This window comes from Netta rufina (assembly GCF_964035555.1).
Source record: "Netta rufina genome assembly, chromosome: 20".
NCBI lineage: Eukaryota > Metazoa > Chordata > Aves > Anseriformes > Anatidae > Netta > Netta rufina.
The window spans coordinates 12,188,750-12,214,816 of NC_140144.1; the positions used below are offsets into that span (position 1 = coordinate 12,188,750).

General features: G+C 51.7%; 1 protein-coding gene across 2 annotated transcripts in view; it reads left to right on the forward strand.

The window, feature by feature from the left end:
* Positions 1-10,122: 10,122 nt before the first annotated feature.
* The window catches only part of LMX1B (LIM homeobox transcription factor 1 beta), a gene marked incomplete at both ends in the record, with an annotated part of 105,678 nt that continues 89,733 nt past the window's right edge, over positions 10,123-26,067 (forward strand). For both annotated transcript variants that reach the window (XM_084299298.1, XM_084299299.1), the window contains 2 exons: positions 10,123-10,261; positions 10,641-10,827. In XM_084299298.1, the coding sequence (XP_084155424.1) occupies positions 10,123-10,261; positions 10,641-10,827 (326 nt within the window). The remainder of the gene's footprint in view (positions 10,262-10,640; positions 10,828-26,067) is intronic.

The following is a 26,067-nucleotide window of genomic DNA, read 5'->3' on the forward strand; positions in this document are numbered from 1 at the left end:
AAGATCATCATTTGAGGGGAGAAGTAGGGGAGGGGATGGCATGTATCACCCAGGTTTTCAGGTGATTGAGACTGTGACCAAATGCATTCATATCCATTGAGATCACATTGAAAATCACTTTGAAGTTCTCCGTCCACTCTTCCACTTCACTGCTTTTTAGTCCCTTTTGACCCAGGTTGAAAGGGTGCTCCAAATCTGTAGTAAATGTGACTGCTTTGCCACACTTTTATCAGATGACCTGACAGTTCTTGGGGAATACCTCTTCTCCCCAGGTATTATACAAATATTGAACTCCACAGATATCCAGGATATCTCTAGGGGAATAGGGAAAATGACACCTCGGCTGGGAGCAGTCAAACCAGCTCCGTTGCCCTTTGATTGTTCTTGATTTTCTACGTGCAGAGCTACAGGACACTGGAGTGTACAATAGAGCCGTTTCTCTACCAAAAATAATGCAGACGCTAGGCGTTCCTCTACTCTGACCAAGAGTAAGAACGGTGAAATAATTAGGGGAGCAAATCTGTGGTGCGAAGAGGAGTGTCAAATTGGCTCATCTGCCATTGTCCAAATGAGGCTAAAGCTGAAAGTGTTTATTGTTTGTGACAACCTTTGAGCCTTGAGATTAGCTGATTTCTTTTAGGACAACACCATGAGAAATGGCAGCTGACTGAATGAAGAGCAATCCCAAACGAGTTTATATACACTTACGTTCTGAGCTAACGAGAAATAGTAAGTTTTGTGCTTATGAATAACGGCGGGGTGGGAAAGTGGGGGAAGTGTTCTCCCATGCCTCCTGGCTCCTCAGAGGGACAGAACCATGAGCAGATAACGTAGTTGAGGAATACGGTGAGGGCAGCTGGTTTTTTTTTTTGTTTGTTTTTTGTTTTTTTGTTTTTTGTTTTTTAAAAAAAAGTATAGGGCTGGTATTTGCTGATCGAAGCCCTGACTTCTAATAAAGACCTCCGAGGGCTGCTCCAAGTCTTGTCTTGCCAGCATCCAGCATGTCAGATAAACGATAAACAGAGACATGCAAGAGAAAGAGAGAGGACAAGAAAATGCTGCCAGAAGAGCCTGCAGCTTCGTGTGCATCTTTACAGTGATCAGTTGGCATCAGGTGAGAACATGTCATGTTGTGGAATTACATCACGCAACTGCTCTTCATGACAAACTGCCGGATGTGTGTTACGGAGTTTGGAAGCAGTAGCCTGTAAGCAAAATGGATATGAAATGGAGAGAGGCGGGAGCAGCTCCGCCGGCACTCGGGATTGCACAGTGGAGCAGGGAACGGAGTCTTCCCCACGCAGGTTCTCCTGCCTTTGGCTATTCTGGGTTTTTGTTTTGGCATTTCTCCTCTTTTTGTGTGGCACACACACACCAACGATTTCTTCCCCTCTTGCTGTACTGTGTGTGCTTAGAGTCCCGAAGCAAATATTTCCACCCCTGCATTCTTTAATGACAGTGCAATAATCACTAATATAAACCAGAAAGGAGCTCTCGGCTTTGCTATTCAAGGGAGTGCACAGACCGGCAAGGTTAACAGCACTATTTATTTGCTCTCTTTCTGGTATTTCCCCATTTCATGTGATTATTTTCTATTTACAAAGCTAGTTCAGGAGACCCATGGCAGAAAAGCCCGACCAGATAATGTAACACAACTGCCTACAACTTACATTTTCTGGTAGCTATTAATAACTTGCGTAGAAAGTTATACTATCTTATATACAAAGCCCTCTCTTTCTTCTTCCTACGTTCGGTCTTCATTTTGCATTCCTCCCCGTGAGGAGCAACAAGCAGTGCAGGAGTGCCGGTTGTGGCCATGCAAAAGGGGAGCCCCGTCGAGCCCGGCGCAGCTCCGGCAGCGCTGGGACAAGCTTCGGAAGCGAGCGGCGACCGATGGGCGCGGAGCTCCCGGCGGCTCGGGGGTGCCCCCGGCCCGGGCTCGGCGTCCCGCCCGCCCCCGGGAGGTGGGCGCTCGCCCCCGCTGCGCCCGGGACGGGACCGGCCGGGCCGCGGGCTCCCGAGCAGAGAAGAAGCTGAGGGGCCGGCCCGATCGCCCCGGCGCTGCGGGGACGCTGCCGGGCCGCGTCCTGCCGGCGTCTGCGCGGCCCCGAGGCAAGGCCGGGCCGCGCCCCCTCGCCCCCGGCTCGCGCGCGGTGCCGGCACCTGGCGGGGCTGCGGGCGGGCGGCAGGAGCGCCCCGGGCTCGGCGGGCCGGGCCGCTCGGTCCCCGTGCTCGCGGTCTGGGGCCGTGCGGGGCGGGCTGAGCGCCGAGCGGTGCGGCAGGGCAGCGGCGCAGCCCGGCCGACGAGGCCCCGGCGGCCAGGCCCCGGGAGCACGGGAGCCCGGGCGGGCAGCGGAGCCGGCTTCGGTGGTGCACGACGCCGTCGTTCCCGTGCTCCGCCGAGCTCGGTGCTGCGGGGGAGCAAGGAGAGCGGCTGAGGTCTGCGCTCCTGTTAGCCAGAAACGTTGGTCGTAAGCGAGCGGCTGCCCAGCCAGAGCAGGAAACGGTTTCTCGTTGTTGGAATCTTTCTTTTCCCTGAAAATCGGGTTTTATTTAGATTTTCGATTACATATGTAGAAGTGATTCCGCGGTGCGTCCGCAAAGCCGAGGAACGGGCAGTTCAGTCCGCCCCTCCAACGGGAGCCCGCTCCCGCCCGGCGGGCAGCATCGCCGCCGTCGGCAGCCGCATACGCGCCCCCGGGACTGCCGCACGCCAGCGGAGCCCCCGGTGCCGCCTCGAGCCGTGGCGCAGGCGGCACGGGCCAGCCTCCTGTACCGGGAGCCGGCAGCGCTGCGCGGCGGGCGGTGCGACCCGCTGCTCCCGGCGGCTGCCCCCGCGGGCGCCGAGCCCGGGCGGCCTGGCGCGGCCGCTCCCCCCGGCACAGGGCGCTCCCGGCGCGGCTGCCGCGGTACCGCCCGCCCGTCCGAGTGAAGGCCCGACGGCCCGGCCCGGCCCCGCGGTCAGCGTCGGCCCGGTGCCCCCTCCCGGGCTGGTCCCACGCACCTGCCGATTTGCGGGAGAATGAGCGGAAGATTCAGGGTCCCCTCGTCCCTTCCCGTCCCTCCGACAGACCCTGCTGGACGTACGGTGCGATTCACGCCTCTGCAGGAGGGTCGGCTCTGTGGAGCGGGTCCCGTTTTATGACTGTGGAGGCGGCTGCCCTGGAAATGACCGGTCGCTACCGAGCGCATCCCTCTGAGAGGGAGAGACACCAAGACAGGCAGCTCCGGCAGCCAGGTTAGGTGCGCGGCACGGCTACCTGGGACGCCCGGGGCACCTGCCGTGCCCCCGCCGAGGGAGAGGCCATCGAGCTGGGCACGGCCTCCGCCGCGCAGGCACAACTCGCTCCCACGGGGCCAGTGGAGCTATGGGCCACGCCAACACCCCCGGCACTTTGTGGCCGGCGGCAGCAGAACCCCTGGGACTGCGCCGTGGACCCCGAGGGGGAGTGCGGACGCTTCGAGCCCGACTTGGCAGCCCGGGTGGGGAGCGACCGCCGCCCCCTCCCGCTGCCGACCGGCGGGGCCGGTGAGGCGACCCCGCAGATGAAAGGCTGCGCTCGCAGGCGCGCCCCGCGCCGGCAGGCCCCCCCACCCCCCCGCGGGTGCACATGTCAGAGTTCACAGACCTGGCTGCTGCCTTTACAACACTGAGCTGTAAAAGAGCGGATATTAAACCCCTATAATGGATCCAACTCCAAGGAGAGGTTAAATTTCCCAGTGAAATGAAGGTATTTGCCCTGAACTGGGGAAAGAACCCCCGCCCTCCCTCGGGCTGGGAAACCCGGGGAGCCATCAGAACCTGGCGGTAAACTCTGCCCCCAGCCCTGCACCTGGCACCGGGCCGCCGCCGGGGACACATGTGCGCGCCACGCCGCAGCCAGCCGGAGGTTCCTCCTGGCCCGGCCGCCCCGTCGGGCCCGGCCGCTCGCGAGCTCTTCCCCGAGCTCGCGAGCGCGGCTCCCGGCGCGCAGAGAGCCCAGGAGGGCGAGCGCAGGTCGATGGAGCGGAGCGGGCGAGGATCGACCGGGGCCGAGGACCGGTTCGGTCTAATCCGAGTCGGAACGGGAATCGGGAAACCTCGCTGGGACCCGAGCCCAGTGTCCGCCGCCGCTGCCCCGGGGGCTGAGCCGCCTGCCCGGCGGGTCTGCTGGGCCGGATGCCACGGCCCCTCCGCAGCGCGGCTGCTGCGAGCCGGGCAGCGCCCGGGTGAGGCGGTGCCTGCCCGTACGGGGAGCAGCTCCTTGGCCGGGGCGAGGGATGCGACTGCGCTGGTAACGCGGGTCGCGGCCGGCCGCGGGTGCCTGAAGGGCTTCGAGGGCTGGAGCCGAGGCGAGTGCGGAGGCGCCCGGGACGGCGCAGAAGGGCGCGGCCCGTCCCGGAGCTCCCGGCGCCGGGTGAGCCGCTGGCCCGCGGCGAGAGGGAGGACAGCGCGGAGCCGCGCCTGTCGCCGGGCCGGATCTAGGCGCGCGGGGCCTGGCTCGGCGCCTCCCGCGGGGCCGTGTCTGCGACGGAGTGAGAGACCGGGCAGCGAAGCGGCAACGCTCCGGGACGGTACAGCCCTGACGGGCCCCGGCGCCCAGGCCCGTCCGCGGCGCCCTCGCCCCGAGGGGCGGGCGGAGGGTCCGAGACCGCCGCGCCACCAGGCAGCACGGCGAGGCGCTCCGCCGGCAGAGAGGGGACGCGGAGTCCAACTCTGTCTGCCGCACTGCCCTCAAAAATCCACTTAAAAAAGATGAAGGCACATGCAAATGTGTGGCGCCTCCTTGCTTGTGCCTTTAATCATGGTAAATTGACTATAGTTCCTCCAGGCCCCCCGAAAATGTACACAGCGCGCACCGCACCACAGCAGAGCTGGAACTCCCAGCGCGCCGCGCACATTCACACACGCACCCGCTGACTTCCCCGGGGCTTTCTGGCGCTGCTCTGAGCAGCTCAGACAGTCCATGTGATCCAGCTTTCTCAGCAATTTTCCTACACAAAAGCTGCCGTGAAGGGAACAGCGCACAGAGATAGCATCAGGCTGCATATATCAAAGAGACCCTGCTTAATTAAAATACCGGCTCGCTGCTCGCCGCCTTCCACAGAGAACAGCCTTCGACCGCGGCCTGCCGGCCCGCTCTCGCCGAGACGGCGCGGGGGTTCCCGGGGCTCCCTCGGAGGGGTCGGGCCCTTTGAAAGGCTGCGCCGGCACCGATCACTGCAGGCCCGGGGAGCGGGCCCGTGCCAGCTCCAGGCCACCCACCCACCTACTCACCCACCCACCCGCCGGCTACACCCCGGGCCACCTGGGCACCCGCCCTGCTCCCTAGCACTGCTCCGGCCTCGTCGCTGACCGGTCACCTGTTCCACGAGGCTGCCGGGCGAGAAGGGTCCCTCCCCGGGGCCAGAGCGAAGCCCCCACCCGCTGCGGGCCGAGCTCCATCGGCCTTGGCGGGCCGTCCCCGCCAGCCGCCCGCTGGGGACGGGCCGGTCCCCGGGGAGGGGCGGCTGCGAGGCGCGGGAAGGCACCGCGTGGTTCACGGCGATCGTTTGTTTGTGCTATCGAGCAACAGCACGGTAATTTATTGTTATTGTTATTAGTAACTACACTTTGCAGCTCGCTTACATTTATTCTTTCGAGAGAGGGAGAGCGGGCTGCATCACTCATCGCCGAGCGCACCCGACATGCACTCTTCCCGGGCTGAGGAGCCGCTCCGCTGCGGCTCCCGTTCCGGCGACGCTGGACGCTGCAAGTGTCCCCTCAAGACGACCCAGACCCGTCGGCGGCCTGCGGAGCCGGCCCGGGGGCTAAGGCCGTCGGGGAAGAAGCACCGAACGGCGGGGTGGCGCCCCGGGCGCTCCGTCGGGCTGAGCCGCGGGCTGCAGAGCCCTTCTGGGGAGTGGCCGCTGCTCGGGGAAGGGCTCCGCGGTTCTCCTGCACCGATGCGCCCCCGCTGCGCCCGCCCCGAGCTGTGCCTGCCCGCCGTGCGGCCGGGCCGGTGCGCCACGAGCAGGGCCGGGTTCCCTCAGCACCGCCCGCCCGCGCCGCGGGACGGTCTCCGGGCACCGACGGTTCGGAGTCGGCCGCCTGCGAGCGGCAAAGGCCGTGGTTCCGCGGGGCAGCGAGTCGCGGAGTACAGCTGTGGACAGAGAAACAGGACAAAGTGAGACGGAGCCGACGGCACCTAGTGCAGCCCCGCGGCACCCCACTCCCCCCATGTCCCGCGTCCGCATCGCAGCAGACGGGGCCGGTGGCCGCTGCGCCCGGGCCCACGCGCCCGGTCCGACGAGAGGCTGCTCCGCACCGGCCGGGGGTGAGCAGCGCGGCCACCGCCTCCCCGCGGGGCCGCCCCCGGGCCCTGCGCTCGCCGGTCCCGGGCTTCCCGGGCTCGCCTCGCCCCGGCTGACCCCGGCCCGCTCTCGGCCCGGCCCCGCACCGCCCGCGGCTCGCCCCGGCCGTGCCGCCGCGCGCCGGCAGGGGGCAGGCTGCGCCCGAGGCCGCCCTGAGCAACCGAGCCGAGCCGGGCCGGGCCGGGCCGGGCCGGGCCGGGCCGAGCCGGGCCGCGGTCGCAGAGCGGTCGCCGTCTCCAGCGGACCGGGGAGCCCTCCCGCAGCCGGAGTTCAGGCTGTGCCCGAGGAGCTGCACGCCCCGCGCGGCCAGGCGGCACGCTCCGCAGTGGCTCGGCAAAGTCCGCACCCTGCGGAGCTCCCTCCGCAACCCCGCGGGTTGTGGACACGGCTCCAGGGGCAGCGGCCGCTGCGCGTCCCGCGCCCCGACGGACCGCACGCACGCACCTCGGGGAACGTCGCGCTGGGCCTGGCGGGGCGGCCCGCACGCACCCCCCGGGAATGCAGAAAAAAGTACGGGCACAGACGGGGCTGCACCCGCATGCACGCAGCCAGGATGCGGAGACACACACACCCGACCAGGGGCTACACGCTCACGCAGAGAAAACAGAGAAGTTCTCTCCTTCTTCTCCTTCCTCTGTTTCCTCTCCTTCCTCTCTTTCGTTCAGACCGGGGCCCCTCGCCGTCCCGAGCACGCACACGCAGCGCGGAGCACGGCGGGTCTCACGCACACATCTGCACACTCGCGGGGAGAGGGTATCGCCGCGCACCCACGGCCGAGCCCCCCCCCGGGCTCCCCGGCGCTCGGGCACACGCGTGCACGCGCCTAAGCAGTGCCGACGACGAGGGAAGCAGACGGGAGCGCCGCTCCCACGCGGGCGGTCGCTGCTTCATCCTCGGCCGCAGGAGCTGTGCGAACCCACGCGCATAACTGCAGCAGCCACGAAGGTTCCTTAGGTGGATTCAAACCAGCGTTATTTACTCCTATACCCTATTCTTCCCTGCCTTGTTTAGGAAATACAGAAGGGTGACTGGTTGCTCAACTCTCAAAATTAAAACAAAACACCTCAAAACAAAAAGATTTGTCTTGCAAATAAATACGGAATTAGAACCAAGCCACGGGGAGGAGGGGTTGTGTCAGGCTTGGTTATGTTTTATTTCTGTGATGGTTTTGCGCGTGGGTGTTTTAATTGTATTTTGTTTTTCGTTAAAAGCACTTTATAAACCGAATATAACACCTCATCGAATTGTTCTCGGGGTAACAGGCAGGGATAACAATTATCCGGTGCAGTGTTCGTACACACACATGGCAAGAAGTAACAAATCTTTGGTGTGATATTTGTGAGTAAAAGCCCACGAACAAAGATTGAATTATTGCTGTGGGTGCGAGTTTGGGAGGGTTCCCGTTCCTCTCTCAACGGTCCCGCCGCAGAAGATTGCTTTTTTTTTTTTTTTTTTTTAAATTTGAAGTTACAAAAACTATTGCGGAGAGGACAGAGGGACTCCCATTTTCCTCGCAATTGTCGAACACAGTTTAACATAGCCGTTGTGTGATGGAGAAAACTGAATACTTACACGAAAATAGGAAGGGAACATAAAAAATTAATGTAAACGAGAAGCTTTTTTTCTCTGCTGATTGAACTCTGAAATCTAAGCAGCTTTTATCTTGATCTCAGAATTAAATAATCATATATTATTTTTTCGGTATTAGCTACAAAGGTTTTCAGATTTGTATTGTCCCGAACAAAAATCAAATAAGCTCTACTACTTATAACCCTTTCCAAAATATTTGACTAAAACATAATCATGAATTTCATTCAGAGATGTTTCTGTACGAAGAGAAAGAAGGCTTTGCCTTAAGACCCAGAAAAAAAAAAATAGTATTAAGTAATTCAAGTTAACACTTGTCCTGCTTATTAAATATCAATATTTTGGGAGCATTACAAAATAAACTGTCTTCCTTCAGCAGGGTCACAGCATATCACGGGTCACATTAAGAAACCTGGAACTGAATCCTTTCCAGACTTTTATTTCTTTAGATTTAAAATTTTAACGGTATCAGCAGAAAAGCAAAAACGAAAGGAAAGCCCCAAACACGGTATTTCAGGAATTCTCTCTCTAGCATACAGAGATCGGTGGATATCGATTTTCTTATATGTCTCTTTCTGAACAAAAAAGAATAGAAGAGCGCAGTAAATTAAAATATGCTTTTTTTTTTTTAATTTATTATTATTTGCACATGCATATTGCGTGCAAATATGCAATTATATATATAAACAGAGCATATACGCGTTCAAATACTTTTGCATTTAAGAGAACGAAACAGTACAGCACATCCAAAGCTCTCTGCAACCAGTCGCGTTAAACGGTATTTACACAGTACGTGCGGGCACAGCGCTCCCGTGCGCGCTGAGCGTTCCCGGGCACCGCCGCGGGACGGTCCCGCCGCCCTCGGTCCGGGCGACGGCCCTGCGGAAAGGAGCGGAGTCACCGGGCGCTCCCTCGGGCCGGGCCGGGCCGGGCCCTCCGCGCCCGCATGCCGAGCCCCGCGGGGCGCCGCCCGGTAGCCCTGCGGCGGCCACCCGGCCCCGCGCCGCGCCGGCCACCGGGCCACTCCGCGGGCAGCCGGGGCGCAGGGCCCCAGCCCCACGCTGTAGCGGAGCCGGCCGGCAGCGACGGGTGTTAACGGCGCGGCCCCGCGCCCCTGCCCCGTCCTCGCCAGGTGCCGGCGGGGACAAAGGCGCGGCCCCGCCACCCGGCGGCTCTCGCCCGGGGGCTGCCCGCGGCCGCCCGGGCCCCGCCGCCACCTGCCCGAGCCCCTGGCCGGCGGGCCGCCCGCGCCGCGGGGCCGGGGGCGCAGCTACGTACCCCGGGGCAGGAGCCAGGAGCTGCCGTCGGGCCGAGCTGCCGGCTGTCGGCCGCCGCCTGGCCGGAGCGGAGCCCGGCGGGGGCTCGGGGCGCTGCTCGGGGCCGCTTCTCGGCGGCCGCGCTCTCTTCTCCCGGCCGCTCGCCCGAGTCCCGGTCCCGGCCCCGGCCCCGGCCCCAGGCCCGGGCCCCCGGCGGCGCGTCCCGGCCCCGCGCGCTGCCTGCGCTGCCTGCGCGCCCCGCGGCCGCCCCGAGCCGCCCCTGGGGTGCGCGGAGGCCGCCCGCCCCGCGCCTCGGGCGCCGCCGCGCTTCGGGGGCTGCGGGGGCCCGCCGGGGCCAGGGCACTATTTGACGTCGAGGAGACGGATCACCGCGGCGCAGCGATACGGCGCGCACCAATGGAGTTCAAATGTCAGCAAGTTTGAGGAGGGGTGAGGCGCCGGGGGGTGTGTTCCTCCGCCGCGGCCCCTTCTCTAAACGGCGCGGCTCCTCGGGACGCCGCATGGCACATGGGCTGCGGAGCGCCGGGGAAGCCCCGCCGCCCCGCCCGGCCCCGCCGCGCCGCTCCGCCCGGCCCCGGCCCCGGCCCCGGGAGGGCCCTCCGCGGAGGGCGTGGGGCTCCGGCGCTCCCGGCGAGCAGGTGACAACGCGGGCTGCCCTGCGCCGTGTGCGGAGCATGTGCGCGCCTGTGTAGCACGGGCTGCCCCCATGGGCAGCGGCGCCGGCTCCTTCCTCTGCCCCCCGTCTCTGGAAGTTCAGGCAGGAAACGCTCCTCATGTCTCCCAGATAAAAATAAAAGCGACTCCCTCCTCCCAGCAACAGAGTGTCCCAGAGCTCGGCCAGACGCGGGGCTGAGCCGGCCCCGCCGCCCGGCAGCCCGTCTCCCCCAGCCGCCCCGGAGCGCCGGGCAGCGCCGCCGCCTGCCCCATGGATATTGCAACAGGTCCCGAGTCCTTGGAAAGGTGCTTTACGCGGGGCCAGTCGGACTGCTCAAAGATGCTGGACGGTATTAAAATGGAAGATCACCCTCTGCGCTCGGGTCCGGCCACGTTAGGAGTGTTACTGGGTGAGTTGCTGCTCGTTTCTCGGCTATGCCAAAAAGCAAACCCTGCTGCTCCCCTGGCTCCGCTCGGTGCCCGGGGCTGCGCTCTGACGGAGCCCGAGCCCGGCTGGCTGCGAGCTGAGCAGCCTCGCCCCGGGCTGCAGGCGGGCGCGGAACTCTCTAACTGACACTTGTGGGGCGCAGACCTGGAGACGGCCTCGCTCGCCCCTGCCGACGTCCGAGGCCGGCCGAACTGCGCTGCCCGCCGCTGCCCGATTCCGGGCGCCGCGGCGGGGCCGGGGTCGGGGCCGGGACCGGGGCCGGGGCCGGGTGGGAGAGCGGCGCGGGGCCGGGGAGGCGCGGGCCCGTCCCGCCGCTTCACGCTGTTCTTTGCCGTTCCCAGGGTCAGACTGCCAGCACCAGGCCGTGTGCGAAGGCTGCCAGAGGCCCATCTCGGATCGGTTTCTGATGAGGGTGAACGAGTCCTCCTGGCACGAAGAGTGTTTGCAGTGCGCGGTGTGTCAGCAAGCCCTCACCACCAGCTGCTACTTCCGGGACCGAAAGCTCTACTGCAAACAGGACTACCAACAGTAAGAACACTCCGTGCGTCCCGCCGGCCTGGCCCGGCTCAGCTCGGCCCGGCCCGGCTTGGCAGGGCCCGGCTCTGCCCCGCGGTGCCCGCCGGCGGCGACCGAAGCCCTGGCAGCGTGGCCCGGCCCGCCTCGGAGGCACGCTGCGAGACTCGGAGCGTGTTTCTGAGCGGGCCGCCTTTGGCAGCTTCCCACCGCGACCGTGCGAACGCCCAGAGCCCCTCAGGGACGGGGGGCAGCGCCCGTGCCGCGGGCCCGGGGCTGCTGTGGGTGGCGGCCCCGGCTAGCGGGGACCCTGGCGCCGAGGCGGAGCGGCCGCCTGGAAATTAACGTTGCAGCGAGCGGCGCTCAACGAGCGTTGAGCCAAAATGTCCTTCCGAAGGGGGAGCTGCCCGCCGCGGGCTTCGCAGCGCTTGGACCCGTTGCGGTCCGGGGTCCTGCGGTGCCGTCGGAGGGGGGCGGCGGCGGCTCGGCTCGGCGCGGCGCGGCCCGGCCCGGCCCGCCGGAGCTGTCGCCACCTGGGCTGCGGAGGCACCGCAGGGCCCGTCCGCCCGGGGTCGAGCCCCGTCTCGCCGGCGCCCCGGAGCTGCGCGGGGCCAGCCCCGGCGGCCGGCCCGCGGTTAGTGCCGGCCGCGCCCGGCGCCGCGCAGGGAGCCCGGCGGCGCGGCGCCCCGAGCGGGCGGTGAGCGCCGGGGTCCCCGCGCGGGGCTCGTCGGGGCCGTCGGGGCGCACCCGTCGGGGCGGGACCGGGCGCGGGGCGCCCGTCGCCGGCTGCCGAGCCGCTGTCGGGGCGCGGAGGGCACGCGGGCGGCCGTGCCCGCGGGTCCTGGCCGCAGGGTCTGGCGCCGGCCGAGCCTCCACGGCAGAGCGAGCGCGGCGCTGACTCTTTCCTCCCGCGGCCGGGCGCTCGCCGCGCTTTATTTTATTTACACTTTATCCCCCAAATGTCAGGCTTTGTCGGGAAAGCGGCCCCCCGCCGCGCCGTGTCCTTGTGCGGAGACAGAGCTCCGGCCCTGCGTGGCGTTTGTCCTCTCCTGCAGAAGCCCACTTCATGCTTGTCACCGAAATTGAGGATCCTTTTTGTGCCGGGAGGGGGGCGAACATGGGCACTTCAATCACTAGGACATAATATGGCTCTGCTAGAAGTCTGGCAACAAACAAAGAACAACAACTATTGGTTTGCATCAACTTTTGTCAGGCATTCAGCAGGCTTCCAGAAAGGCCTGAAGTGGCTTAGTGGCAACAATGTGCATTTCATAGCTACAGCATGAAAATCCATCTCCATGGAAACTGGTAGTAAATGCTAACATGACATGCTGAGTATAAATATTGTTAAGGTTATAACTCTTGTATAAATGGCCTAGATAAATGTCCCCCTGTTTAGGAATTACAACAAAACGTGTTATTTCATACTGCAGCCCTTACCAGCAAGCTATTAAAGAATCTTCCACAGTCCTGGGTACTTCACATGAAAGTAGACCAGAGTTTGTCTCAGCTAGTTTGCTGCAGTCCTGCCCTTGTGGGGACTGAGATTTTAATGATATTTGTATTTTCTCTTGCTTGTATTTGTGAAGAACCTTCACATACTTTGTCTTTTACTTCTACACAAAATGAAATACAGCCGACTAGCTACAGTGGTAGGTCGATGAAAAAGTTTTGCCAGTGTAGGTAGTATTACCTTTGATATTTTTGTTAATTAAGAAAGAATTTAAAATAGCATTTAGGCTACCTAGAAAAGCATTATTTGGCAATGTAATTATTTATGTTTATTATAAACAAATGTACCACTTTGGTCCTATCTTTAGTTTCTGTAAAATAAAGGACATTATTTTGTGAGTTAAAAAGCAAGATAATAGAGTACTGCTTTGTAAAAAAAAAAAAAAAAAAAAAAAGTTACTGACTGAAAATAGAAATGTAACTGGTTCAGAAATTTCCATATTATCAAAAGTGTCCCATTGTATAGGGGGAAATGGGGTAACCAGGCTGACGAGCAATAAAAAGATATCAACATGTTAGCCTTTGTTGAATCCCAGCACCTAGTGTGACATTACATGATAGCCTGCTGTGTGTGCCCCTAAGGACTGACAGCAGAAGTTGCTCATGGAAAGGGGAGGGGAGACATGGTAAATCAAAATTTGTTTTCTCTGAAATTTTATTAGCCCAAAAGAGCAAACGTGAAACTATGCTGAAACTGTTTGCATGCTTTCCCTGTCTGTAATGTTTTAGGCTTAGAGAAACATTCTTTTATGATAGCTAAAGTATAGAAATATCTATAAAGACATGAAAACTATTTTCACGGGCTGTACGATGCAGATGATGAGTTTTATCGGTAAGAGTGTGGAGGAAGGAGTGAAGCCAGGAGCAAATCGTGCAAGTCATCTCCAGCATGCTAGTACAACCGTCATCCAAGACTGTAGCGTACCATGATGTATAACACCTATGTGCTAGGCAAATGTGCTTTGGAGTGCAGAGGTGAAACAGTACCAGTACAGAAGAAGACAATATCAGTAAAATCAGGTGCTTTCTGTTATCCTGAATCCTATTTACAGATCTCTAGAAAATAAAATAAGAGGGAGAATAGAGATTACTTAAATATCTTAGTTACTGAAATTAGCTTTAAATAGATTTTTCTGTATGTAGTAATGTAATTTAAAGGTCAGATTTCTCCAGAACTCCCAGGACTATAATCAAGTGCTGTGTGTATATCTTTGGAAAACTGATGTCTCGTCTTTCTAATGAAAGCAAGCTTCTGATGGGTCAGATATCAGACCTTAAACCTTTCACTGGGTCAGGAATGATTACTGCCCATCCTTGGATGAGGGCATTTCACATTAGGGGGGGAGGGTAAAAACATTTTTTTTTCCCTAATAAAAATGCTGGCTATTTGAAGCTACCCCTATGCTTGGAATGTTAGAATAAATCCTGGGGGAGGTGGATTAGTGGCCCAAGCATGGTTTGAAGTAGTCAGAGGTGCCTGATAAATGTAATTTATTACAAAAATATCATTGGTTTATTGTGGGACCAGCCTCTACGCTATGCATGAATTTTACACTCCTCTTACAGAATGCAATTCAACTTTTTTTTTTTTTTTTTTTCATGAGTACATACTGATCTTTTGATTTTACGTGAAGTATTTATTTTGCTGAGATGTAATATTTTGAGGGTCACTGTACATTTGATTGCAAGGCTTTTAAGGAAAAATACAGAGAAGTATAATGGCACCAGAAAAGCTGACTTTTGCAAGCCTGCATCAAACAGAATCTCTTTGATTTTAATGAGAGCTTTGCCAAATTGCAGTATTGTTGCACATTTGGAACCTCACACGCACTTTTTTTTCTAAAAAAGAAGTTTTCTTTCTGATAAAGTGAAGCCTTCAGAGTGAATGTTTCTCAAAAATAGGTGTTTGGCAGTAGTTACTTTCAGGTTATTTGCTTAAATTAATTTATTTATTGTATCTCTCATAACACTGCTTCATGCTACAAGGCATTAGTAATTAGAAATATTACATATCTTTTTCATTTTCATTTCTTTTTTTTTTTTTTTTTTTCTGGTGTGTGTGATTATGCTTTTCTGCTTTGTTTTTGTCTCACTACTGAGTGTTACATAATGATTTTCTCTAGTTATTGATGATATTTAAAAATATAAATTATATGAATAATAATTACTTCAGATTACATTTTTACGTATGTAAGTAATAAATACAATTTCTAGAAAGTTCCATATTTTTCTAGCATTGAAAATAAAGGCTGTGGAGGGGGTCATTTATTCAAGGAATAGGGTAACAATCACAATTCATATTTCATAATTTTTCATCTATGCATTTTAATTTTTGCCCAGGGTAAGAAAGAGAAATATTTAGATTTTTGTTAGATTCTTCAAGATGTGTCAGGCATTGTTTTAGCGTCATTGTTGGATGCTATTAATAAAAGTACTTTCCATGTATTTCTGGTACATATTGATACTGTTCTTCATCTTTCGGTCCTTTCTTGGCTGTGACTCTACTTACTTTTTATGTAAAATCAGCATGGAGCAGCATGTACCTAACAGAAAGGAAACAAAATGCTGTGGAACTTCTTTGCTGTGTGTAAATGTTAATCTCTTTAGATTCTGGAAATTCTATCACGAGTGTAATACTGAGACTTTTGTTTCCCAGTTCTTTTGCATTTTATATTCAAAATATAAAAGCTTCCTATTAGTAAATGTCTCTAATTTTCATGAATGTTATTTTTCTTCCAGAGAGAGAGAGTGAGCATTTCTGTCATGAGAGCAGGCTGTGGAATGTAGGCAGAATTCGTGGTACAAGAGGTGACTTGAGCTCTCAGATTCTGCTACACGCAGAATGGGTAATACTATTTACTAACAGGAAGATTTTATTTGTTTTCAGTTTTACATATTTTTTAAACTGAGGAACACCAGATTTATTGTTATGTTCATCAGTACAATTGTTCATCATCTGAATTCGGTAAAATTTTGCAGAGCAGTGGTGTCCCAGTCCACTCCATTTTCGTCTTGTATTAGACTGTCTCTAGTCCTTGTGAATGTGTCATTAGGAAATAGCATAAAACTGATTGAAACTTAGCAATGAAGAGTAGCACAAGCACATACCCAGGACATAGAGTAATGATTAAAGTTATGTCATCCACTAAAAATGCTTTTAAAAGTGTCTGAAATACTCTGGCATTTTTTTTTCTGAAAAACCAAATGTTCCTGCATTATCAGACGTATCAGCCCAATTAAAATGTCTTTGTAAGATCAGGCTTTACTAGCACCTCAAAACAATTCCAAAAGCAGGAGTGTTACAGAAATGTAACTTATTTCTGCAGATAACATCAGCAGAATAGCCAGAGATTGGGCAGAACCCCCTCAAGTCCCCCCTGTGTCAGCAGGAATTCATCTCCTTGCAGCACGTAGAAGAGGTTGCAGAGGAGATAACTGCACAAGTTTTGAAATGGCACTGGACCAACAGAGCCAGCAAAGAGAACGGAGTTTGGTTAGAAGTTAGGCTGAATAAATAGTAGCAGAGATATGGAGTGGAATATGTTTTAAGAATTTGGGGATATATTTTGGTTTCCTTCAACAATCATGGTAAACTTACTGGACAAAATAATTACAACAGTTATATATAAATTGTACTTATCCATGGTAGAAAATGATAGGGAAGAACTTTTTGCAACATAGGCAATATGCAATTAGATTAATAAGAGGATAATTTATAATATATAACTTCCATCCTTAGAAGAAATAATAAACGTGATGCACACTGTGAAAATTTCTTCACTAAAATATATAATAAACAGGCGTATTTTGTATTCTGCTAAGAAATCACATCTATTATTTGTTGGCCTAACATTTTAAGCTAGTTCAAAGGCATACATTACACCTTTTCAACTATTAGTAATATATCATGATGAAATGTCTGGATTATAATGTATTTTCTTAGATCAATTACGTTATTAGTGTATTTCACTTCTAAATGTATATCTTCCTTGCCTCTGTTGTGGAGCAGCCTATAAAGCACGATATCTCTTAAAGCACTTACTGCTCTTGTGATCTTTAAAAGTTGGGGCATATTTAATAACAGTTAGAGCCTGCTTAAATTAATCAGATAGTTGGGAAGAAATTTTCAGGAAAAAAAAAAAAGTATTTTTTCATAATGTATCTGTTAGTTTTATTTTTCATTCCAGACAAAATCCACAAAACTCAAATATATACTAAATCTGTTTTTCTTCCCTACTGTTCTTGAAACAAGAATTGATTTCATTTTGTTTAATATCTCCTTCTACTGGAATAAAGAATGCAGCAGATAAAGTAAATTATTAGTCATGAGCCTGAGTTCCCTACATACGCACAGTACAAGTCAGTGGGAGATTAGAGTGCACAAGAAAAGAGGATGGGGCCTTCAGTGGGTATAATGAAATACATACTTAAAAACAAACATGCTTGCTGTCCTGCATTGTGAATTGAGTGTGTACATGCAGTTAGGCGCAGAGACATACACACACACACCTCCCACCCCAGTACCCATACACAAAGAAGCTCATAGACTTCTGCTGACATGCTCAGTGGGGTAATTCTGGGGGGAAGACAGGATTAGTAAAATACTTATGCTCAGTGGGGTAACTTGAGGGGGAAGAGAGGATTAGTAAAATACTTCATTTTTCTTATCATTGTTAGGCTGAAGAGCCGAAGAGTACATTTTATGTTTGGTTTACACAATACTTTTTGGGCTGTTGGTTCTTGTGTCAGTTTTGGAAGAATGTGGTGTGTAAATATAATAGTAATATTTCAAGATTTCACAAATTGCATACTGTTCAGATTCACAAAAATACTGAATTTTAAACCCCAGCAAAATGGAAAAGAATGTTACAGTATTTTTTAAAAAGGGTGTTTCAGGTCAAAAGACATACTTGCAGGAAAAAAAAACAACCAAACAAACAAACAACAAAAACAAACAATCAAACAAAAAAGCAGGGATAAAGCCTTCTTTTTGTCTGCATTATTTTTTCTTGTATGATAAGTCACGTTATTGCTCAAGTAAGGTAAGAAAGCAAGCAAGTAAATAAATAAAACTGTGAAGTGAATTGTACAGTAATCTCCAGTAAAGGTAAACAAGCCGTATATTACTCTTGGATGGTTTAGTGTGGTGGAAAGATTTTTTTTTGGCATGATTTGTGGATAATTGCATTACTCAGGAAGCAAAGATTGACTCATAATGAAATGACAGTGTCTTGTTCATTACAAAATATCAAAACTCCACATTAGTTCTGAAACAAAGAATAAGGTTAGATGTATGTAACAGTGCCATGTGAACCTTGACAGCTGAGCCACTGGCAGCCAAATTCTGAAATTAGAGGAGTTACCATGGATTTAGATGAGTGCAATTAAGAACACAAATTTCCTTTCTTTAACTGAATTGGATAAATATATCAAGTGAGCAGGGAAAGATTATTCAATATACACCTTGCAGACCTACGTAATTGTGGTATGCTGTATCTAACGCTGTTACTTAAAACAGATTTTAGCTTAATAAAAAATGTTAGATTTATTTATTTATTTATTTTACAAAACAGAAGTGTTTTCTGAATTAAGACACTGTAAACATGTAACAGGGAGATAAGATTATTTTGCGGAGAACTTTAACAGCACTGGTAATGTTTAGGGATAGAGACACTACCACTAGTAACTAAGTAAAAAAAAAAAAAAAAAAATCACATGAACAAATTCATATCTAATGTAAAATAAATCCTGAAAGTAAAGTTAGACTTCTGAATTCAAGAATATAGAGCATGAAAGAAAAAAATGAAAAAAAAAATCAGGTAGAACAAGCTGACCTTTGGTTTTAAATATAATGTTCTTTGGAGTTTATAACATGCATGCTAAAATAGATCCAAATATGTGAGTCTTGCTTGCCATGTTCAGCAAAAGTATTCACCATTTCTAGATGCTTCTTTAAATTCAAAATAAAATGATAAAATTGAGGCAGATTTTATTATTATTATTATTATTATTATTATTATTATTATTATTATTATTATTATTATTACTACGCTTGCATTTTCTTTAAGTTCCTGAACTTGCTTTGGCTAGACTGATACTCCTCAGATGAAATTTTGTCTTGCTTTTGTTTTACCTTTTGGTATGCCTGCAATTGCTTTGAACATATGTTGACGAACTTGTCCAATTGCTCTGACTAAAGCAGTCACAGAGATCGGATTCAGCCACTGGCATCAGCGGGTTTTATAAAAAGTAAGGCAAATTATTATGCTAAAGTGATGTGAGGAGCAGATGGGGATTTCTGTTCCCTGGAAGTGAGCAGTCAGTTGTCAAAACTGCAAAATAGGCTCTGATTCTTACCAAACAAATTACCAATAACAAATATTGTCTCCTTTTATACAAACAACACATACATAGACTATGTGTTGCCATTGCCCTTTATTGGATATTGAATGCACCTTATAAGTAGAAAGCACCATGTGTGGCAAATTATGCCGTTTTAATGGAGATTATATAGGAGCTAACCCTTTAAAGTATCTTGTATGCAACATTAAGTATACACTGTCTTTAGAAGATAAAGTGTTCAGATCAGTATTACCAGAGGAACTCAGGATCTGTTACAACTTTTCAAGACTGAGATGGAAATCTACCAGCCCAGCTAAAACCTACCTGCATGTTTCTTATCGCGATGCTCAGACTGAACAGAGGGAATTTTACTCTCCTTTCAAAAACTATTTGCCGTGGGCAACTGAACAAGGAGACATTTGCAAGATTGTATTACAGTAAAGGAATTGTTAATATGATTAATTCCAGTTTGTTATTTTGTTGGTTTTGAAAATTTACAGTGATCTTTATTATAGATACAGCAGAACTGATACAGCACAGTTTGATTAAATGCCCTTTAATATCACCATAGACAAGGAATAACATATTTCTTAGGAACTTTATAAAGGTTTATACTCCGGTGTTTCTGTAACAAGCCAACACATTTACAGAAGACACTTGTCATGGAGGTCATTTGCTTTGTTTCCAAAACATACTAAGTATTTAATTTAATATGCAAAAAAATTTTCCTTTGCAAATGTTGACATAAACTTGTGAACATGCAATTCCTATTGACTTCAATGAGAGCCATCCTTGCTCATCAAAGGATAGAATTTGGCTCTTGATTTTACTGCAATCAGTATATTATTTATAATGTACAAGCATGCACATGCACTCTCTCAGTAAGAGCTAATAGAATTTATGTGCACATGCTGAGGACCAAATCCTCCTGGTAGCTGTTTAGGAAGTTTGTTTTCATGTGTTTGTTCCTTAGTGTAACCTGAATCAGCATTCACTGATTACAAACACAAAAAACAGAACTAAAAAAAGAATAGAGGCCTTTACATAATCATCTACACCAATGCTATTTTTCACATTTCTTACTATTATTATTATTATCATCATCATCATCATCATCATAGGAAGCAAGCAAATTTGAATTTGCAGAAAAAAAAAATATTAATAATCTCCTAAAGCATTTATTACAACCAGTGATTACTCATTGTTCCATCAGACTGACTCAAACATTGCTACTTCTTGCAGTAGTTTCTCTTCGAAATTTAGCACTAATGCAGTCCTTGTATATTAGAAAACATGTTTCTTACAGAATGTGCATGTGACACATGTGACTGCGAATAGTGTTTGTTCTTCAGAGGTCAGGCTCGGCAGAGCTCTGGGCATCGCTGACTTCCACAACCAGAGCTTGGGTCACCAGGAGCTCTGCAGGACTAGACCCTTAGGCTGCCGTGTGATATGTGCCAAAACCCATTAGTGAGAAAGGTTACAATTGTCATTAACATCCATTCCACAGAACAGTTGTTTTCAACCTGTGTGATCCTATCCTTCGACATAATCAGCTTGCCTACAGCTAGCATTTTTCTATCACCTGATAGAGCCTACTCCTTTAACTTCCCACTGGAAACAGCTTCTCTGATTCCTTATTTTCTGTCTTATGTCACAACTTTAATCCAGTTTCATGGGAGGGAGGGTGTTTGCTGAGGTTTCTTTTGATAATGCATGTGAAATGAGACAAGTATTTAATTCTGTATTGTACAGAACAGGCTTATTAGTAAATCAGAATAAAGCACGGTAGGAAACCAGGAAACTAAGTGAGTCGCAAAACACACAAAAAAATGCAAAACAAAACACTGAAATGACCACAGAATAGGCAAGCTGCCTCCAGTTGGTAGAAGCTTTGGTGCAGTAGGGTACAGCTTTATGTGGTAGTCTGGTAGCTCTAGCACTACCCATAAATATTCAGGATTTTCTGCAGACATTTCTTTGTAGTTAATGATCAGTGTTAAGCAACCTCTACTGCAACAGCTCTTCATTTATATATTTTAGCAGTGCTGTGCCCTCAGAACTGTGGTAGATCTTGGCCAGGAGCAGGACAACCTTCCTGTCTCTGTGAACCTTGTAGTGAGCTTTTAACCTGATCAGGAGCCACAAAAGGGATGATTGCAGATGCTGCGGGGAGCTGTGGGAGGACATTGAGCTGGGAGGAGTGAGTGATGCCTCCAGATACCCATGGTCCTGCTGCTGCAGCACAGCCTGGAGCTGGCTGGGCACACAGCCTTGTTTTCGCCTGATTTATTTCTTCCAGCAGCTGGGGATGTAGGCTACCTAGTTCATCCTCCCTGTCAGTCAAATGATGTATTCAGGGTGCTGGAGCTGTGCTTGAGCTGCTCATGAACTGCATATAGATCAAAAGACCCCAGCTTGGCTCCTCCAGGCTGCGGCAGGGGAGCGGGAGCCGTGTGGGCACACAAGTTAGTGCACACTGTGCATTTGGGATGCGGTCACACACGCTGTCTGTTCAGAGGTGTCTGCATGGTCATTGGGATGTTTGTGTTTCTGACTCTCCGTGAAATAAAAATGATCCTTCCTCCCCTCTGACCTGGATATTAATAATCATGGCTTGCCAACTGAATTTCCTCTCTATGAAGGTTTGTACAGGCAGGCTTGATTCAGTACCTATCTGTTGCACTTTTGGAGAACAGTCCTCATGCTGCCGGAGCATGTAGCAGGCTGTGGCTCTCGCTGAGGTCAGCAGTGCATTCCTGATGCAGCTGTCACTGGCACATGAAGTGCTCCCTGCATGAGGCTGCTGATGCTGCCAGGTCATTGGCCCCCACAAGGGCCTGAGCTGGCAAATCCTCCCTCACCGGGCTCCTTAAGTAATAGCTGCTTAAGGAGCCAACTTCCTTGGCAGGCAGTGGCTTGCAGTATCATGTAAGTCCAGTCTACCTGACAGCAAGTATCCAGAGAGAGCTTGGTGGAGCTGTTCACTTCAGTTTTTAGGAATGGGGCTCTTCACAGGCCAAAGCTGCCCCAAGAACCTTGTTTGACATTGTGAGTTGTCCTTGCAGTTGGATCTTGGCATGGGCTTCATCTGGAGACGACAAAGGTTTTGCACATGGAGCATGACCCCGTGGGTCAGCTTCCCCTCGTGCTAGAGCTGATGAAGAAAGTGTGATGGGGCCCTACACAAATGCTCATACCAGCAGTAAGGCTTTAGAAATCCATCCTTTTCCTTCACTAAATGGCTTGACAATGACAAGCTCCTATTCTTCACAACACTGGTGGCTCTGTTGTCCTTCACAAGCTGCTTGTCTTCTCTGTGCTTATGTGCACTGGGGAAATGGAAATGTAATAATTCTAGTGCCTCAGTCAGCTTCTGATTATTAATGATTAGACTCCAGAGTCATAAAGGAAGAAGATATAGAGACAGAAACAGCAAAACCTGCCCCTGTGCAGAGCCAGACTGTCCCAAGTCCCAGTGAATGAGTTTTGCATCCCACACGTAGCTCTCTTGCAACTGTAGAAGAAAAAAATCCGAAGTGATTCTATTGATAGTAACTTTATGACACGTTAATATGTTTTTTGTTACATGCAAACAATCACAGAGACGCAGACGTGGGAGAATACATGCCTTTCCGTGTTTTTAAACGGCTTTTTCTCGCTTTTAGGTTTTGGTGCTTTAAACACCAAGTACTAACAGTAGGTGGTCAAGGAAGACTCGGCGAAGGTCAGCGAACCAACGCCGTACGGAGCAAGCCCCCAGGCGGGCCGCAAGTAGAACTTGCGTTCGCAGCTGGGGAGGGAGCGGGGCAGGGGCTGCAGGACCTCTGCTGCCGCCAGCCCTGCGGCGGGGGGTGCGGGCCCCGCCGCGCTGGGCAGCGGGCACCGGGGGCGTGCTGCCCGGCGGCTGCGCCCGGCAGCACGCGAGGAGGCAGCAGGCCGCCCCGGCCGCCGTCGCGCCCTGCCGAGGGCCGCCGGTGCTGCGGGCGGCTGTCCCGCCGTCGGCGGCCGCGGGAGGGCCGCGGGGCTCGGGCTCGCCTCTCCGCGCGCCCCCATCCTCGGCGGGCGCCGGGCCTCGTCCCGCGGCTCGGAGGCGGCCCCGAGCCGAGCGGCGGCCCCGGCGGGGCGGGCGCGGGGAGCGCCGGGCGCCGCGCCCCGGCTGCGGCGGCTGCGGAGCGCGGGCTCCGCGGGGCCCGAGCGCGCTGCGGGGCCCGGCCGCGGGGTGCGGGGTGGAGGGCCGGGGCCGGCGCCGGGCCGGAGGCACCGCCGGCCCCAGCCGCCGCCCCCGCCGGGGCGCGGTGCTCCCCCGGCCGCGAAGGGAGCGGTCCCGCGCTCCCGCAGCCGCCGCGCCCGGCGGCGATGCCGCTCGCCCGAGGACCCAGCGCGCTGCGCGCCGGGCGCGCGGAGGCTTCGCAGAGCCTGGATGCTGGCTCGCTCCCCTTTACACGCGCTGCCGAGAACAACTGCGTACTTCGTTGCGTCTTTTCCCCCGATTTTCCCGAGCTGCGAGGATGCTGTGCACACATTTCACCTTACAATAATCGCGAAGGGGCGACAGTACTGGTGTGGTATCCGCGTGCAGTTTATGTTGGCGTTTGCATTGGCACTGATCCCTGCACCAGGTATGACAATGACCTGTGTGCGCTCTGGTTTGTACTTGTACAAAGACAAGCGATGCTATGGTTTCTTACAGATGGGACACAACGATGGGGGTACTTGTAGTACAAAATACAGGTTCTTATTAAGAGCAATATATGAAGCATTACAAAATTACAAATGCAGTAAAAATATTTGAGGGAATAAATGGAATGTGAGATGTTGCAGCAATGCTATCACTTCTTGGCATCATGGGTTTCAACCTGCCTGGCTTTGTGGTTGGAGCTGTAACACACAAGCGAGCCAGCCCATAGGAGCAGAAGGTGTTGCTGCCAGCAGCCACATTGTTCGTGGAGGGACACAAGTATGGTGCTGCAGCTGCTGCACCGTGGTTACTCCTGGTTGTCACTGCCTGGTGGGACCCACGGTGGGAGGGCTGTGCATGGAGGACGTGGGGTTTGTCTCACAGCTGCAGCTTGCCACATGCCCAGCTCTGGGGGAGGTGACGCATGTCCAGCTGCTTGCGGGGGTCTCCAAGCTGGGGTGCACATCCCATCTGAGCGGAGCAGCCAGTGCTGGCAGGGTAAGCAGCTCCTGTTAGCTTGGCCCTCAGAGCCACGCTGCCTCAGCCTCCCTGCCCGTGCCTGGGCCAGTTCCCCAGCATGGCTTTGTGGGTGTGGAATAAATTAGCCTTGATGGCGCCTGCATTAATTTTATGTGGGAGAATCCCCAGCGATTCCAGGGCAATTAAAGGGAGAGGAGCCTTGCCCAGCACAGCTTTCTTCCCATCCAGCCGCCACTCCTGCTCAAGGAGATGGGAGGGCTGAGTGATGGGCTGCACTTGGTGCCCTGCCACCTGCCTATTGGCTGCAGTCAGAGCAGGGTGGTCCACGGCCCATAGGGGCCACACTCCTCAGCTGGGGCAGGCAATGGGACTGCACAGTGGCTGAGATCAATAAGCTGATGCTTGTGTTACAGAAAGGATGTAGAACAAGCCCAAGGCAAGCTAGCTGTCTTTCTTTCATACATGTTCCATGAATACTGGTTGTTTAGTATAACTGAAGCCTGTTTGTGGCTTTTTTTTTTTTTTTTTTTTAACTTAAAAATTCAACTCATATTTTGGCAGGGGTTGTCTGAGTGTGTAGCGGATACATTCAATGACAAGAGCTCTAACAGTCAGTTTGTTGGATGCCACAATTAAACCTCGGCTTTTTCTCCCAGCCATTTGAAAGCCAGTGGCAAGTTGTCACTCAGGCAAGAATACATACAAACAAGGTCAGTGCATAGCCCCCAGATCCTAACAATGTGATTTTCATCACCTTACCAGTCTTTGGGGAGTCTTCAGCTCCCATCTGGAAGTACCTTCAACCCTTTCCAGCTACGGATCTTGAAATAACGAGAACAGAGAGAAAACCAAAATTACATGGAGTTTATTGCCATTTCAGAAGGGAAAAAGTGTTTGAAAAAGTTTATTCAGGAAGCCAGGGGAAGTTAAGTGGGAGACATTTGCCATTTCATCAGTCTGTTGGTGATAGCCATTCATGTCATAAATGGCTTGTGTCATTTGATGCCAAAAATAACACAATTTTCCTCCCCAAAGGCCTATAGGGTTTTTTTTTGCAATAAATGTTTATTTGTTAATAATATACTTTAAACAGCCCAGTCTTGACCTCAAGTCTCCAAAAGAATCCATCTTCTCTCTGAAAAATCTTACATAGTTTGTGTAATTTTTTCTGGGAAGGTGTAATTGATGGTGCAGTGAAGGGTAGTGTGTTTGCTTTAACTACTGCAGCTGCGTGGATTAACTGTTTATAAGGGCCTACTGTGCTTTGAATGGCAACTTTCTTAGATTTCAAGCCATAATTGACAGCACTTCCTAATGGTTTTGTGGAATTGCTTAAGTTTGGTCAGTAAAAATAAATTTCTGCATTTAGCTCACTCATTGTTCTTTTCTCCTGGCTGTTTTGAAATCTTTTAAATGTTTCTTTGTGATAATTCTGTTTCATTGGTTAGCCTACAAAGTGCAGCATTTCAAATGGAGATGACTGATACAACTACCTTGTAGATCTGAGCTTGGGTTTGGTCTAGTTCCACATCTTGTGTTAATTTCAGAAGCAAATGTAATAGAAATTTGGGTACATAGCAAATAACCTGTATGCAAATATTTCTGACAGGTTTTCTCAATTTAGTTATTTGGAGTCTCTACAGTTTAACACAGAACTGACAGGTATGAAATAGATGCAATTAAATATTTGAAAACTTAAAAAAGGATTTTGTAAATATGCTTAATGTAGAAACTGTTATATTGAGGAAAAAATAGTAAGTCAGGTAGTTAATTTATAATATCTTACACTGGTTTGATATTGTCTTCCCAAAAGCTGGAGTTAGACTTCCCCTGGCAAAGCATTTGTGGAATGTCAGTGGTATGTGATCTGCAGCCCAGTAATCTAACAATTGTCTTTTCATTAAATTACCAACTACCATTGATTTAACCAATCATGTTTTTGTTCTACTATCTACCACTCTGATCCTTCTCTCTTATGATTTTTATGTAAATTTTTACTAAAAACAAAAAACAAAAAACAAACAAACAAAAACAACAACAACAACAAAAAAAACAACAAAACAAAGTATTAAGGCACTTGTCAGATTTTTTGCTCGTTCTTAAATGCAAATGGGGTTTTCTTGAAGAAATACATAGGCCTTATTTTCTTTAAGAATAACTGACCTATGGAAGAGAGTTACATATTTAATTTCTCAAAGCATTTCAGCTTAAAGTGCTAGTTTGTTGTCAGTCAGACAGGC